The 17059-nt window shown below is 39.9% G+C and overlaps 1 protein-coding gene across 2 annotated transcripts in view; it reads right to left on the bottom strand.

Moving 5' to 3' along the window:
- Positions 1–16840, bottom strand: part of ESRRG (estrogen related receptor gamma) — a 366229-nt gene extending 349389 nt beyond the window's left edge. Inside the window, exon 1 of one of the 2 annotated variants that reach the window (XM_018085061.3) lies at positions 16649–16840. In XM_018085061.3, the coding sequence (XP_017940550.1) occupies positions 16649–16746 (98 nt within the window). In that variant the 5' untranslated portion in view covers positions 16747–16840. The remainder of the gene's footprint in view (positions 1–16648) is intronic. The other variant, XM_018085063.3, reaches the window with a different exon arrangement.
- Positions 16841–17059: the final 219 nt, after the last annotated feature.

Below are 17059 nucleotides of genomic sequence, written 5' to 3'. Positions count from 1 at the left end.
TAATACATCTTCAAACAAATTTTCCCCAACTAGTCTGGTGCAGCTACATTTCAGAGATCCAAATATAAGAATGTTTGGTCTTTTTCTCTGACAGTCACATACTGCAGTCTATTTGGCAGAGATTTCATTATCTGCCTTTTTCTCAAGACTGATTTTTGGTTTATGTATTATTTTGCTTTATACTGCTATTGTAGGAGGGAAAGAATAAGCACTTGGGCAAAGGATTTAATTCTGAAGGAATTAAAGAAAAAAGTGGGGAGAGCTACTATTTATAATTAGACTTAATAAATTTGACTTACAATAAGGAAGGATTCTCTTCCTTTCTGTTCACTATTCACTGCTTCCTAAAGGATGAGAAATATTCCCATAATTTCTCCTACTTTTTATCTGACTAAGCTACCTGCTCAAAGTGAGCTCCTTTTCAGCTACTGAAGGCCAAACACATCTTTTGATCCATTTGCCTATGAAAAGGCCTTAAGGGGCCAAGGCAAAAAAAAGGCGAAGCCAGAAGAAATGCCAATACTCCAGCTTGCTGCAGAAGTATTCCAGACACAGAGAGCAGCAATTACGGACATAAGCAACAAAGAGATGATGCCTTGAAATGGATGACAAGCTCCAAACCCCAGCCATGCTCAGCTTCCTCCAGGGCTTGAGTGGCCTCAAGCAGTGGATGAGGAGAGGATAGAAGTCAGGGTGTGTAACTTGAAAAATCAGGAAAAAAACAAGCAGATAACTAACTTCCCCTGTTAAAAAAAGGGACATAGTTAGCACAAGGGGAAATAGTTCAGGTCAATGTTTTGGGCTTGGATTGACCAACTAGAAAACAAAGGGAGAAATGCCCCCCTGTGTGGGGCAGGAAATGAGGACATTTGTTTTTTTTCCCTCTGCCCTATTTTCATCTACAAACACAGAAGAAACTTGTTTCTTTCTTTTTAAATAATGAAACAGGGGCACCCATTAAGAAAAAATAAGATGGTAACAAATCATTTTCAGGAGTCAAACATGTAAGAAACAATAAAACTAAGACTATAGTAGAAATAATAAAATGAAGTTTAGTCTAAACCAATGTCTTAAATATTTGTTAAGCCTGGCAGCAGCTTTTACAAGGCAGATAAGTATATCTCTTTTCATTCTCTGTGTAAGAAAACAACCGTAAAATGCCCCAAAGCCATGGAGGGAGTCAGTGTCAAAGACATGATTAGTAGTTCAGAAGTTATCTGATTCGGGTCACATGGTGTTCCAAAAACCATACCTAAATATAGCATGCAAGAGATCCGCACAAAGAGCAATCCCATGATGGGAGCACACTAAACTCTCCATAAAATTAATTAGGGTTATTTTGAGGCAACCACAGGAAAGCGAGAAGGGAAAAAAAATAAGCCCTTGCCCTGCCCAGTTCTGTAAGAGCAGATGTCCCTGGTTTGGACAAGCCCCAGTTTGCAGCCCAGGCACTCAGGAAGATGCTTTGGTTCCTGGGAAAAGTCCCACTCAGCACCAACATGGAAGGTGGGTGGAGGGCATAGTGTGGCTGTATTAAGGAATACAGCTCCTTGGGGAAGGGGATGATCCTGCCAGTAAAGGGGCTGCCAGGTACCACAGTCAGGAAACCAATAGTTGGGTTCTTCTGTCGCTATTAACAGCATCCTTCTAACAGAGAAACAAACACCTTTTCGGAAAGGGAAGGTCCATGTTAATGATACCCTTGGCACAGACCAAGACTCTGGGAAAAACTAATGCTTCCCAAGGCAAAGTGGAAAGCAAATTCCCTTTTGGAAGTTGTTACCTCTGAAATTCCCCATTAGGATTGGCCCTTGACAGGGAGGAGGATTTTCACATGAAACACAGCTTAAGGAGCTATTTCTAACAGCCTTCCCTATGTTTAGGCATGAGGAGCAACCTCATGGAAAAGCATACAAAGGATCCTCAAAAGGCAGTGGGAGCATAAAAAAGGGAAGAGTATTCTTCAGGACTTTTGGGTTTCTTTTGGTCCTTCTCTGTTAAGTGGCCATCCTGTTCCCTATGTTTCCTGAACACTGAATTGTCATTTGGCTTCTGACCAACAAGTGACCTACAAGCTGATTTCAGCAAGCTGCCCTGGCTCATAATTTCCCTGTAACCTATTTTAAAAAACTAAAAAACTCTGCTAGTGAATGCCATGGTGAAGGTTTTAGGATGACCACAATGATCAATTTACCTTTGCATCACCTTTGTTCCTGTGTACCAGAGGAAACACCATTCTTCACTCAAGCACTAGAACGAGCAGGAGGCATCGATGTTACCTTGAAGACACAGGTAAAGTGAAGCAAGGACTACAGAGAGCAAGGGAGAGAGCAGGACAAAGCTGAGAAGAGGCAGTGTTGTGAGGAGCACTGCTGTCAGCAGGTAGAGAACACGCTCTTGAGCCCAAACTGTGGAGCAGGTGCTCCAGAAGGCAGGTAACAAAACAGAGTGAGTGTGGGACACAAACTGCAAATTTCGGCTTGAACGCTTCAGGCCATTAGCAGGTGCTTCAGGCAGTCATCCAAATCAAAGTAAGAAAATGGAAAGAGCCAAATGCTGGTTAAAGAGGTTTGCTAACATGAAAATCCCAGCACGGGCAGATAAAACGTTTCCCTGTCGTGGGAGCAGGCTAGTAAGAAGAAAAGAAACAAACAAAAAGCATATGCAATTTTTGTAAAAAAGGCTGTGTTGGGGATTTTACTACCCTGTACTCAAGCCCCGAGATGCAAATGCTGAGATCAGCAGTTATATGTCCTCAGGTGGTTAGAGACAAGACAGAAAAGAGCTGGCATTTGGGGAAAATAGAGGGCCCATTTGATAACGCTTCACTTGAGCGTAAGAGGGTTTCCCCTGTGGGTATTGTCCCAAAGAAAGCTCCAGGCAAGTTTAGAATGGTTCATTACTTGTCACATCCAGAAGGTGAGTCAGTTAATGATTACACTGACTCCCTTTTGACTTCAGCTTCACGTGTTTTCAATCTGAGAACTGCACTCTCATCAAGTCAAATACCACTCACAACAAACAGAAATAGGGAGGGGATCTGCATTTCAGATGCTCATGGCACAACTATAGTTACTTTATTTGTCAGGATTTTGCTGGTGCTTTGGAAACCCTATTTTTGGCAGCTAATACACAGTGCTTACAACCCATGTTCTGAGGGTGTCACTTTTCTATAATAAAGCACAGTTCAGAGGCCTGGCACTTGCTTTATTAGGATTAGTCTCCAAAGGACCCAATACTGGGGCCTTCAAGGTATCCTTATAAAAGCTGAATATCTACTTCCTCAAGGGTTAATTTCCTTAGGTCTCCTCAATCTGGAACAGCATTACTTAAGTTGTCTTATACAACATAAGAAATAGAATTGGCTATTCCAAATGATTGTTGATGCAGGCTAACTATATTGGCCAATGACAGTATATTTAAATCAGATGGTCACTTGAACATTATTGGTAAAGTTCCCCTCGCTGAGGGTTGCATCCCTTGCCAGAGGCTAGCAGGCTTGACAGAAGGAGAGAAACAAATTCCTTTCATCAGAGTAACATGAGTCAATATGTGGAAAGATACTTCCATCTGTTCTGTGTTTCTGGTGACATGACATTACCGTATAATTTGGTATACATTTATAACAGAATAGATAAAACAAGATGGCTCAGCCAGTATTGTTTATGTTCCACATCTATGGAGAGTTCTCTCCAGCCATTTTCAATGTATGGCACTAGATGAGCGGCTAAGACTCACAACAGAAGTGCTGGAGGAAAAAACGTGTTGCTGTTTATTTCAGAGAGTTAATGGCACAGTCAGACAAGTATGGTGCACTTAAAGAAAGAAACAAATTCTATTTCTCAAAGTGCTCTCTGAAGAGACACATTTGGTCAGACACAGGAATAACCAAAGGAACCTGCTCCATCCAGCAACTCACAGACACACACAACGTACTAAACACAACCCATCAGTAGAGAGGCCTGTGCTGTTTCTGTATTAATTGTGTGTCCCTGTACATTACTAGGGTCCTGGGACTTTCATGGTCTGTGGGCAGCAAATCAGCTGAGCCAAAAGGGAAGGTTCCACCTGACTAGGCCAGAGGGAGCTATATTAAGCTTGTCTCAGCTGGAGGTCATTCTGCATATTTTGAAGGCTACTTTCTTGGTAGTTGGTCAAGCAATCAGTAACTAGAAATAAAGAACCTAATTTTTATAACACCCATAATACACAGAATACTTCTGATGTCCAAACCCCACATATCTAAAGTTTTTAATTTCCAAAATGTGTGACCAAAGCCATTTCTTTCAGGGCCAAGCAGGCTCTTGGGTTTGTTAAGCACTTGCTTCATATCTCATTTCTGGTAGGCTGCTGGTAGCCCTGCAGCCAAGAATTCATTTTCATAATTCCAAAACATTTTTTTATACTTCCTGACCAAATGGCTTTGCAGTAGAAATTGGTTTCTGCCACCATCTGTTGTTACATGGTTCGGAAGGGCTAGCATTTTCCTTCAAGAGGGAAAAAGTTGGGGAGGATGCATGGTCAATCCCAGTGGAAGAGATATTCTTTTCCTTACTGTCACTTTATAGGGAAGGCTTGGCCTATTTCTCAGCAGCTGTGAAATTGTCATCAGCAAGATTCTTTACAAAGCTTGGTGGCATATGGAATATATTGCTCACTTCTTAGTACTGTAAAAACAACCTTGCTGCATAACTGAGCTAGGCAAAGAAAGCAGGTGCTTAATAAAAAAAACACCATCATGCTTCAAGCCTCTACAGACTTTGTAGAAACTCTAGACAAGGATATTTTGGAGACAACAGTGTTTTCAAATTAGCTAAATATTTCAGAGAAGCTCCTAGGCTTCAGAGGTGAGACAGTCCCTTAAAAATGAGCAGGTGAAATCACTGTGCCACAGGATAACATCATATTCTGCCAGTCACAAAGGCAGTATTCACATTCCACACTGAATGGAAGTGTCATCCCCCCTCTGTGAGACATTAAAACTGCATTAAAACTGTCCAGTCTCCATTTCTGATGTGATAAGAGACTATTTATTTAACATAAGTTTAAGACCCTCACTTTTCGTCACAGTCTAGCCTTATTTTTACAGCTGTGGACTAACCAAGAATTAACAAACAAACAAACAAAATAATATAATAATAATAATAATAATACCACTATGGCATTTGGGTGACCAGACACACTGAATTGCAAATATAGGGCAGAAGTCTAAGTTCTCACTACAGAAGACGCCCAAAGAACAAGAGGTAAACAAGCTTATTGAATTAGCTGGACTTTCTAATGCAAAGTAGTCAACAGCATTTTCACACACAGCCAGAAAAAAAAAAAAGATAGACGATCAGAAAAGGCATTATGCTGTGATATAGTCAATGTCCCCACTGCTATATATTCCACAGTAAATGTCCACTCAGCTATCCCCATGCATACACACATATTCAGGTCATCTGTGCTCTGCTGTATCTGGGGGAACGGCCACAGCAGGTGAAACCAAAGGGCCACTTTTGCTTATAAGCTTGTTCGGGCCAGTGGCAAACAGCAGATGCTTAGTGAAGGTCATGGAGCAGGCGTATAGTGACAATTCCCCAGACTACTCTTCCCAACATCCATCTATTTTCGGCTCAGAGACTTCCTTTAACACAATACATACAATTTTTCCAGATTAGTGATCTGCTTTTAGAAATCTTCACTTGCAGTCACAGATGACTATTTAGTGCAAGGTTCTGCAGCTACATTGCATGTTTCTTGTATTAAGTGAGCTATTACAACCCGATATGGAAAAATACAGCCTGCTACCCTCATCCCAGAGGGAAAGGCAAACTAAGTATTTGGGCAGCCCATGCTGCTTGAACTGCTGTACAGGTTTTCTGTACACAGTCAGCAGAGAAGAGGGGTCTGGTGCAGCCATGTCACTGCACAGCACGAAAGATCCTTCTGTGATGGTGGAAGTTTGGAAGTCCTGTCCTAGAGGTTACGTTTTTGAGTGGCACATATACTGTTAAAGTCATAAATACAGATCTGTCATCGATTAAGCTACCCTTTCATCTGTTGTCACTGTTTAGAGAGAACACAGTGGCCTTTTAGCAAACTGGGATAGGGAGTACATTGCTGGACACTGAAGAAGTACCAGCTACATGGACAACCATGGGACAGCGTGCACCTGTCATTTCCCCACAGTAACACACCAAGAGGCTCATCGCTCTTCCAGAGGCATCTAAAAAACTAGTTGTTGTTCATGGTTCAATATGTTTGCTCTTTATGCACCTCCTAATTGCACAAATATCTACTGTGTGCCAGAAAAAGAAAGGCCGAAGGAAAGAACCAGTGTGCATGAACAAAAGGCTCTCCTAGCAGTTTTACACCCTATTCATGTAATACACAAACCAGAAAATAATACAGAGTAAAATCTACTGTCTAACTAAGCAGGTTTAAATAATACTTAGGTCTTTCTATCACCCAGAAATCTCAAAATACTTTATAAAGGTGAGCAGACAGGAAGAGCCAGAATGCAACCCACTCCCAGGCATTTGCTCTTTCCATTAGACTACATCACTACCTCCAAGTATGAATCATAGAATCAGACGGGTTGGAAAGGACCTCTGAAATCATCAAGTCCAACCCTCGATCTACTACCACCGTGGTTATGATCACACCTCTCTTACAGCTGACATGCAAAGATGCATTCATGCTTTAAAGGAAGTTTTTCCTTAATTTTCTATTCATTCTATTCTACTGCTATTTTTGACAATAATCAAACTACAAATTCCTCTTCTCAAAACCTTTATTCTTTTGCATGTTTAAAGGAAAATGTAGGTTTAACAATCATCAAGACAAAGATAAAACCATGAAGAGTTTGGTAGAAATAGGGAAAAGTCAATGCTTTCCTCCAAAAGACATAAGTTTGCAGAAATTATCAGAAAAGGAGGCTTTCATAACAAAATTCAAATGCCAACATGGAATAAAAAAATTTGGAAAGCTCAAAATGTTACTTTCAGTATGACCTGTCCAAATGAGCATGGAGAGCAAAGTGAATTAATAAAACATACCCATGTTCATTTGCCTTCTCAAATCAGAAAGCTACTGTGAACAAGTTTTGATCTTTGCTACAGAAGTGGGAATACACAGTAACACCTCAAAATTCAGTGGATAAATTTCAGATTTACACCTATGAAATCACATTGATGATTTTTAAGTCTCTGTTGAACAAATTATATTTAGGATACATCAATGCCAACGGTCCTCCGAACAAGGGCTGTACTTAATATAAACAGTGTACGAAAACAAACACGTGTCAAAGCTTTTTTTTTTTTTTTTAAGGTTTGCAATGAAAATAGTATTGTTCAGAACAAAAAAGGAAAAAAAATACCAAAATTTTATCTCCATTCTCTGTAGTTAGGACTGCTGGAGAGACTTTGCTTACACTTGGTTCAGGAAAGACATAAATAGCATCTTTTTAAGCTAATGATTTTCACCACAGGCCATCTAAAACAGGTGTTAAGAGTGGCCCTGAAACAGATCCCATCTGTGTTCACCTAAGTTCGTTTATTTTTGTTTTGCTCCATTTTAATGTATGTATACATCCTGTGGTTTCAGTTTGTCTTTTCAGCCCACTCCCATCCTCCGCACTCCCAATCTGTCAGCCAGACTCCAGGGACAGGAATTAAAAATGACCACATTTAAAAAATGTACCTCCCTGCGTAACACACTTTATGGAAGCAGACAGACTAAAAAGCTGAAAAGTTCCCCACGGTCTTTGCCTATTAGAGCCCCCAGCTTGCCAACAGCAGGCCACATTTTAGTGTCAAAGAACAGGGCACCAGCTTGTGTTTCTGTGTGAAGGGAAGAGCTGGGGTACTCCTGCCTCTTTATATTTCACATTACACTCTTTGTGGAGAAAGTCAACAACAGTGGGATGCTCAAAACCACCCTGTATTATTACACAGAGGACATAAGATGCTTGCTGAGAAATACTGCTGACATCAGAATATGGTTGATTCAGCACGAGTGATAAAAGCTTATTTTTGGTTGGTTGAGGCAGTATTTGATTAAAATAGGATTAAACCCTCATCATACTTTCTTAAAAATCATTTTACATGCATCCCATTAGTCTGCATCATTCTCCAGCTTACAATACTTTCCACCATTAATCAAAAAGAGGTAAGTTTCTGTTCATCAGATTAGCAAAGGGGTAGGGAAAGTCCTTGAAAAGAGTAATGCAAGGAAGTATAAGGAAAGATTCAGTCAACTGGCAACCAAACAGAAGCCTTCTGTTATTTCCCACTGAGAAGTAACAGGATCTGGGCTATAGATATGTTTGTCAAACATATCTATAGCAGGGATAATTAAGTTAGTACAGCAAACTAGGTGCATGCTTTGAAGTGTTCATGCAGTTGCTATACTGACTTTTTTTCACCTGGTGGGTTAAGCTCACCATCTCCTCACACATATTTGCAGACTCATGACCTATCCTCTGTCCTCATTATCACTTTGCTTCTGATAGCTGAACATCTTGGAAATGATATTCAAAGATTTTGTTATAAATAAAGAAGACTAACAGAAGCCCAAATACAGACTTCTGTCACAGAGGAATAAACACCTGGAATTTCTTATGGCTCTTTTCTGTCAAGGAGTTCACAGAACTTTTCAAACAAACAAATATTCCTCTAAGGTAGGTATTACTCTTTTTCCTTTTTCAAGGCCTCTTATGATTAGCATCCAAAACCTTGATCCTCAGTTTCCTGTAACTGGAAAAACTGGGGAAACAAACAACGATCTTGCCCTCCTTTGCAAACAGGCCCCAGAGATGTTTCAATTTCTATTCTGTTATCACTCAGAATAACAGGGTAAATATATAAAATAGAAAGCTTTAAAATCCCTGGTTTTGGCAATAATTTTTTATTCCATAATATTACTAGCAGTGATACCTTTCCCATAAAAATCAAACCTAACAGGACGGTGACGATCCTGCTGCAGTCTGTACTGGGATTTCCGTCACTGGCAAGAGCACCATCCGAGTATACAGAATCTACAGTGACATCCAGACTGATTCCCACTGATCTCAGCAAAGCCAAGACATTATCCTGTATGCTTTTCCATAGCTGGGGAGTGATTTCATATGCAAAGATCCTCACTTACCTACATCCTTCTACAAATCAGAGTTTTCTGCTGTCTGTTCTTCACCCAACTCAATAGGGGCCTGTTGACAGTCTCCCCTTTTCTAAATTAGGCTTTTATGGCAAAAAAAATATTATTACCTTTACTTAAATCAGTGTATTTCTAACTGGTGTAGGACGCTGCACACCCAAGACTGTTTCAAGACAGTGGCTTGCAGCCCAGTGGACTGGATTGGCACACATACTCCAGAATTTCACTCTACTCAGAAGTAACTGGCATTTACTTCTGAGCAAGTGACACAATTATGATAAAGACAGTGTATGCCCTTGTGCCTCCTCTGTTATACAATTTCTTCTTACTTTGTCAGAGACCTGCGTTTTGGGTATTTATGGATTGGAGAAATCCCAGATCAGACATGAGCACTGTTGACAGGGCAAGACACTGCTCTAACTGTCCTTGTAGTGCCCGTCCTGTGGGAACATATGGGTTTTCATTTTCCAATAACATCAGCCAGACACATCCATTTTAACCTATTCATTTGGCTAAAAAGAAAAAAACAGCCTCTTGCTGCATTTGGTTTTTGTACCTTTGCCTTTATTTCCAAGTTAATCCTTACTTATGGTTATTGCCCCTAGTATTTAATTTCTCAGGACACCAACAGGTTGGGTGAAGTCATATCTCCATTTTATATGAGGGCAAAAAAATCTCACCTGTAGTCCTTTACCCATAAAACAACCCATAAAACTGCCTTAAAAGAGTCAAGCAGCAGACTTGCCTCCTGTACCTCAGCTGTTTTCAGAAAGGCAAAGCAAATAAGTAGGACAGGGCTCAGAAGCTTTCCCCAAAAATAAGACCTCTTGATTTTATGAGGGCTCCAGGCCCATCTCAGAAGCTGCACATCAGCAGCACTGGTGTGCAGAGGCACCCAGGGACCCCAGTGCACGGACCAACTACTGGTATTGGGAACCAGTGGTGAGCAAGGGCGACCAAACTTCCTCCTACATGCAAACTCAAGATTCAATTTTCTGCAAGGTTACCCCCAATAATTAAAAGGTTTTGTAATTTACCCTTAAGAGCTCGTCACGAGGGGATCCATCAGAATCGATCTGTTATCTTTTACCTCTGCACATGCGGTGTGTGCGCCTTTCGTATGTAATATGGTTTACCAGATGAGTGCTGGCAATATTTTCCACTAATTGCGAGAGTTACTAAACTGAACCTTAACTAAAATTAAGTTGACTATTAAAAGCTCAATGAGTAACCCAGCAAACGGAAGCACTGTGCATAGGATTTAGCAAGCACGCAAGTGATCTGGCAACCACCAAGGCACAATACTTGCTGAACTTCCTATAACTAAAACCGGTTCATACAATAGTCATATGTTCATGATGTATGATGAATTAATGCTCACAATGTTTGTATGTATTAAAATGCCAAAATAAATGTGTAATAATTCTAGCATGCTATTCTGAAAACACAAAGTTAGTGGATTGAAAGTTGCAGGTCAATCTACAACATATACTCTCCACTAAAATAACAGATATCCCTGTATCAGTTTTAAAAATACATGAATAATGTTCTTAGCTATTAAGATGTCATTATCATAGACAGTCCTACAAATTTTTGCTACCTCAATGTAAACACTTCTAAGCTCTGTAAGGAAACACATTGCACTTGTTATTACATGTTTATTTGCTAGATATAGGCTTTTCATGATTGCAGTTTCTAAATGTCCAAATATATCTTTTTTGTGCTCGTATAGTTTCTAGGCTATACCTCTATACAAATATGTTCTACATTCTGTATTGTTGTTTTCAGGATTGTACACATGTACATAAATCAAAAGCAGCAAGAAATAATATCGAGATTGTATGTAGTCTAGCTGTCTTTGACAAACTCAAAAATTAGGAATTCCCTGAGAAAAAGTTCTCTCTCTCAGGGGGAAAAAAACAAGAGAGAAAGAAAAAGAAAAATATTCTTATCTATTCATGTGGATAAAAGGTACTTTCACATAAAAAGACAGAATGATTCAGAAGAAATTCTATGAGATTTCCTAAATACTGGCCCCATTAAAAAAAATCCAATATGTTAAAAAACAAAAGGTCAAAGTGGACATATGCAGAATTATGTGAAAGAGTTAAAGTTAATGATGAAAGACTATTTGCTGATAAGGATGCATCTATTTGATATAGGATAGCATTTGGGACTACTTGAACAAAAGTCTACAGAAAACTGATAAATCAAGGAACTGAGCAGGATTTAAACAAACAACAGACATAGCTGAGAACACATGTCATGAGTACAGCTGAGAAAGAAGTGATGGCACAGGACCACTTACTCAGCTACTAACAAGACATTATTTGCTTTGGCCTCCGCAGAGCGAGACAGCTATCAATCCTGCCACAGCTCCAGAAATGCTTGAGACTGAAGCCCTGAAAAGAGTGTTTCTTATTTCTAGGTGTGCACATGGAACACCCCAGTAAGTCTGGCTTTCAAAACATAAAAAATCCACCATGTAACACAGTCAGCTGAAACCCTAAGTGACTTCTTGCAGAAAAGAGTTCTTCCTCCAAATACTACTGTCACAAAACACCAGGGCCCGGATTCTCCAAGAAAACCTCTAGGAACAATAATAATTCTGCATCCCAGTACCCAGCTTTCAGGTGCTCTGCATGTGAGATGGAGCCCTCAGCCCTGCCAGTAACTCCTGTGTCTCGTGCAGTGCCAGCCAACTCAGGAGCGGCCATCGCTGAGCAAGAACAGACCAGTACCGCCAGCAGGAGATGGCGAAGGCCATCCACATTCACCTGTAGCCCCACTTCTTCTTCTCTAGGACCTGCATTTTTAATCAGCAATACTCAGGTTTTATAGTTTTGATAACTTTTTCAAGGTTCTCAAGCTGCTCCTGAAAGAAACCTACTGGAGGGTCCTTTCCTTCAAGGACACAGCTGGAGAAAGTGAGGTATATCACGCACAGAAATCCACCATTTTGCAAGAAGAGTTTGCACTTTCTGAAGTCTGTTGGGATGTGAGGGGAAAGATGGGAGCAGAGAGGCTCAACCTTGTCAGGATGGAAGTGCTTGAGAACATCCAAAGCAGATCTCTGGCCATCTGGGAAAGCTGTATATTGAAAACGTAGGCACTTACACAGGTTAGGCAACTTCTAAGGTTAGGTGGCAGTTCAGTGGGGATATTGAGGATCTCAGTTTGGGCTTTCAATGCCTAAATCCCACTTAAGTCCCACTTAAGGCATCTAATCCTTTTGTGGATCTGGGCCTAAAGCCTTGCCAGGAAGAAGAGAGTCTACGCATGCAAAAGCTGATGGTCAGTGACAGTCTGGTTCTGTTAAAACTAAACTACACAGAGAACGACCTTATTTTGTACAAAGGAGTAAAGCAGAATAATCAAAGATGTGTTCTAGTCACGGAAAGTTAATGGAAAGTTAATGCAGCTGATAGAGATCACAGTCCTGTCTTTAGACAGTTTTGCTGACCTGGAGAATATTATAACCCATAAATCATGGGTCTTCAATAGCCCATGGGAAGAAGTACATTTGGAAATGTTCAAAAGACAAAATTACTAGAGGAGTCCTCAAAAAAACACATCAGCTAAGAGGCAAAACTAGAAAGAAGCAAAAATTTATAAAATACTGTAATGTTTACAAAGAGTTAATAATTCAAAGAACAATATTCTGTTATTCAGTGACCAACTAGTTTGCCATGCTCCATGGAATTAAGCAGTTTCAGTCCAGTTCCTGACAGCCAGGACTCCACCAGGCAAAACCTATGAATTTATTTCTCACTTACCCGCAGTGCTGTTGGCTGTCTCAACCATGAGGTAAAGTGTGAGTAGATGTGGATAACAGTTTACCCTATATTCCCTACACCTTGTATCTCCATATCATAAATACATTTTCAATTTTTTTAAAGGTGCCTGTACTTACCCCACTTGAATTTAGTTGACAGGATTGCAAATATGATTATTTTCATATACAAATTACCTAATTGACAAAAGCAGTCTTGGCATAAAAGTAGATCAGAATTACAATAATAAAATACAACTTATTGTTATTATTCTATACTACTGTTATTACAAGGAAAATATCGTTAATTATTACTAATTATTTTAATGGTAAATGTTTCTGCCAGATCCCAGGTATTCACTGCAACATTTAACTGACTGCAAACACTGAGATTCCTCTATGCTTAAAATACTGAGGGTCTCCATTTTGCAGATCCAAATACAACTTCACAGAGCTCTGCTTCAAAAGAAAATTCTCCTGCAGCTGCCCATCAACCAGCACCGGAACTTTAAAAAACAGGAGAAAAACAAAAGGATCTGCCTCCCAGTTCTTCCTTGCTGCAGATGGGAAAAGAGTTCTGGCAGCTCACTCACTAACTCCTGCAAGTTTTGCATTATAAAATCAGTATTTGATGCAAAATACAGGAGAGTAGAATAAGCACATATGTCACAGACCGTAAAGATGCCAGAGATACTTTAAGCAAAAGAAAATTGCCTGTTGTCCCATGCCAGTTAAGTCCATGGGGTCATGGTGCACTCCTTCCTTCCTGAACACTGCATTATCCCTCCAGACTGAAACTTGGTTTCTTCTGCCAGGCTCAACGACTCAAACAGCCCCCACCTGGTTCTCAAGGGGTGTAGAAATTATCAACGCTTCATAATCAGCTCACGGTAAGGGGGCCAGTGTGGCTTCCCCCATTTACATGGATATTGGTCTCGAGTCTCACTGTGCTTTCACCTGCATTTTACTTTCAGTTCTGGATTCTTTCCAGGATAAAGACGCAAAGTCAAGGTGGTATCTTTCCCGTCCAGCCACCTCCTCTGTTTTGGTAAAATGTTAATATACTTATAGGTCTGATCTACAGGAGTACCCCAGTACACTCTTAACACTGACAAAATCAAGCTACAGAAAATATTTTGCAATTTGGCATTTTTTTTTCCCCAAATACTCCTCTTTAAATGTTTTCCTTTTAATTCTCAGAAGTATTTCTTTTCAGTAGAAGTCAGTCTATTTTTGCCTCCTGTTAATCCACGTATAAGATAAATCTTACTTTCCCGATTCACACAAGCAATCGCCCCCTCAGTCTGGCAAGGCAGCTCTGAAGAACAGGGAAAGCAGAATTTGTCCTGTATCTACCATGCACTTTGGTGGCAACCTGTGCTTGACTGAGACTGGCCAGTTGTAACAGATTGATGAGAATTGTTTGAAATACCTCTGGTTGAAAAATATATAAATCATAATTGCAGGTAAAACAACACAGATGTATCTGGCATGTATGAAATATAGAAATAACCTAGAAAAATGGAAATAAGCAAAATTCCTGCCTAGGACTCTTATAATCCAAATTATATAAATATTACGACAGATAAATACATGAACCAGTAAGTCAGAATACTGCAAGGTGACAGTTGTCTAGAGAACAGTAAGGGTTAATGTTTTTGAAGAGGTTAAGGGGGTCATGAAAATTGTGAATTTAGATTCACATCGATTTGAATTATTATATTAAATAATGCACAAAGTTAACTTTGTTTGCATTTCTTACTGACTACTATTCCTATTCCAGGTTCCTCCCTACAAAGGACAGGCACAGCAGGGAAGTAGCACCCAGGAAAAAAAAATTGAGAGAAAAACATTAGTGGAGTGCAGCAGTCTTGGGGGAGAGACCCATTTAAGCAAAGAAGGTGCTTAAGCAGGGACATTGGTGCTTGCGTCTAGGCGTACATAGAGAGGTTTGGTGAGCGCATGCCCGGGGAGGAGGATTTGGTTATGGTTAGAATTTGTGAGTGACAGCCATGTGACAGCTGGGAGTCAGCAAAGACTTTGTAGGGATGGAAATTCCTGAGACAGGACACACGACTGCTCATGCGATCTGCATGTGCCTATCATCATGCTATATTATAATAGCTGACACTGTGGTTTACCAGTTTTCCAAAAGAGAGGCTATAAATTAGGAAGAGGGTTTGAGGAATGGTGGATGAGAAATGAAAGTCATAACATTTAAAAACAAAGGGATAAATATAACTTGTTTTCATGTTATTGAAACAAGCAAACAAAATTCTCCAACCAAAACACACAACACCAGTAAAACCTGCATTTCCACTATATATCTTTAGTGACAGGTATTTCCTTAGAATACAATTTTTGTTACTAATATGTCTATAAAGGCCTCAATCCTACAAACACAATTTTTAGTATGTGAATAATGCCACTGATTAGAGCTATTCCTACACTTTCAGGATCAGGGCCTAAGTCACAATGTGCAATTGAACAGAGGTTTTTCCAAAGAACTGTTTCATTTGCCCTTCTGCAGGTCTTACACAAACGTGAAGCTAGCGGAGATGTGCAATTTAAATCAAACCCAAAAAAGCGAAATACTTTCCCTTTAACACTGAATTCAAGCCAATACAGTATCACATGACCTTTACCGTAATTTCTATTAAAATCATTTCATGTCTGGTTGCTTCTGCTATCCTGGCTCATTTGTATTGTTTACAACAAGTCATTGCTCTCGACAGTTAGTGGTGGCTGAATCCATGGTTACCAGTTTTTACATTCACTGGTTAAATGGAATGCAGCTCTTCGGTGGGGTTTCATGGAGAAAGCTCTTAAGAAACCACAATCCAGCTATCAATCAGGCTAACCTGGGAGAAATTAATCTGATAAACAGAAGTGTCATGTATGAAAAATTTATTGAAAGGGAGCTCAAGGCTTGTATTAGTTGCAGTCACAAAAGTGGATACGTTTGGGTCAGACTTAGGACACAGAAGACTTAGGTTATGAGGTCTATGTCTGACATTCACCCATGTTGTGCCTTCTCTGGCGCTCTCTGCTAATAGAACTATACTGTTCAAGGCTTTAAAAAAAATAAAAATCTCAAACACTTATTTTACCAGAAATGTGTTCGGAATATAAATAGTGCTTAAATACAGGTTTAACCAGACTGCAGTCCCGGCAAAGTAACTTAAACAGACACAGACAAGATAGTAAAACACAAAATAGACAGCCTTGAGTAGAATCCAATTAAGACAAAAACCACCCCAAACAGTGCAACGTTGTTAACGACTAAATTAAGCCTGCAAACAAATATATTTTATTGCCACCTAAGAACAATACACAGTAATTCCATTTGCACTGTTATTTATAGTTTGGCGAAGGGTGGGGTTGCCAAAATCAAAGAGCAAAGCAAAAACTTATTTGCCAGATCGACCCCCAAAATCCTTTAAAAATGCCTAAAAACATAAGAAAAGTTCTCTACAGTTTGATGGCTACAATATTTGTCCCACAAGCCACATGACAGCAACAAATAGTTAAATCAAACATATTACTACTAGCTCATCTACTGCAAAGTCACTGTATCAGAAGCCCGAATTGATTTGCTTCCTTAGAACAAATTGAAAATGAATGTAACACAACATCCGAAAAAAAAAATCCCTCCTGCCCTGCTAATCGGATATCGTATAATGGTTGATTGCAGCTTTGCACCGTGCTATTGTTGCCTATATCATACATACTTACAGGTTCTGGGTTCTTCCAAGAGTTTGGTGCAGTTTCAAGGACAAATGTCTTAAGGAAGTCTTTCTACTGTGCAGCAGTGATCCTAGCTCTGATCTCATTACATGAGCAAAGTGCTACAGCTGACAATATAAAGGAAACTTCCTGCGTGAAGAAGAAATCTTGGAAAGTCTCAGGGTTAAAAAGGCTGCTTAAATGTGCTGCTTGATTTGCTCCCTAGTTGTGTATACACAGTAGCAGCTGATCTCTGTTTGCAGCCCTGCAGAAAGAAACCTTTGCTGAAAACCAATGGCATCACATTTCAGTGGAGCTACTGCCAGGCTCTGGAGAGCAAAGCAACCTTTGACAACTTCACCCAGTTCAAATCACCGGCGTTTGCTGCATGTCCTGCAGGACTTTTAAAATGCTATATTT

This window comes from Manacus vitellinus, unplaced genomic scaffold (genome assembly GCF_001715985.3).
Source record: "Manacus vitellinus isolate BGI_N305 unplaced genomic scaffold, ASM171598v3 scaffold_8_pilon, whole genome shotgun sequence".
NCBI lineage: Eukaryota > Metazoa > Chordata > Aves > Passeriformes > Pipridae > Manacus > Manacus vitellinus.
Note: the sequence above shows the minus strand (reverse complement) of the source record. Positions and strands in the feature narration are given on the sequence as shown.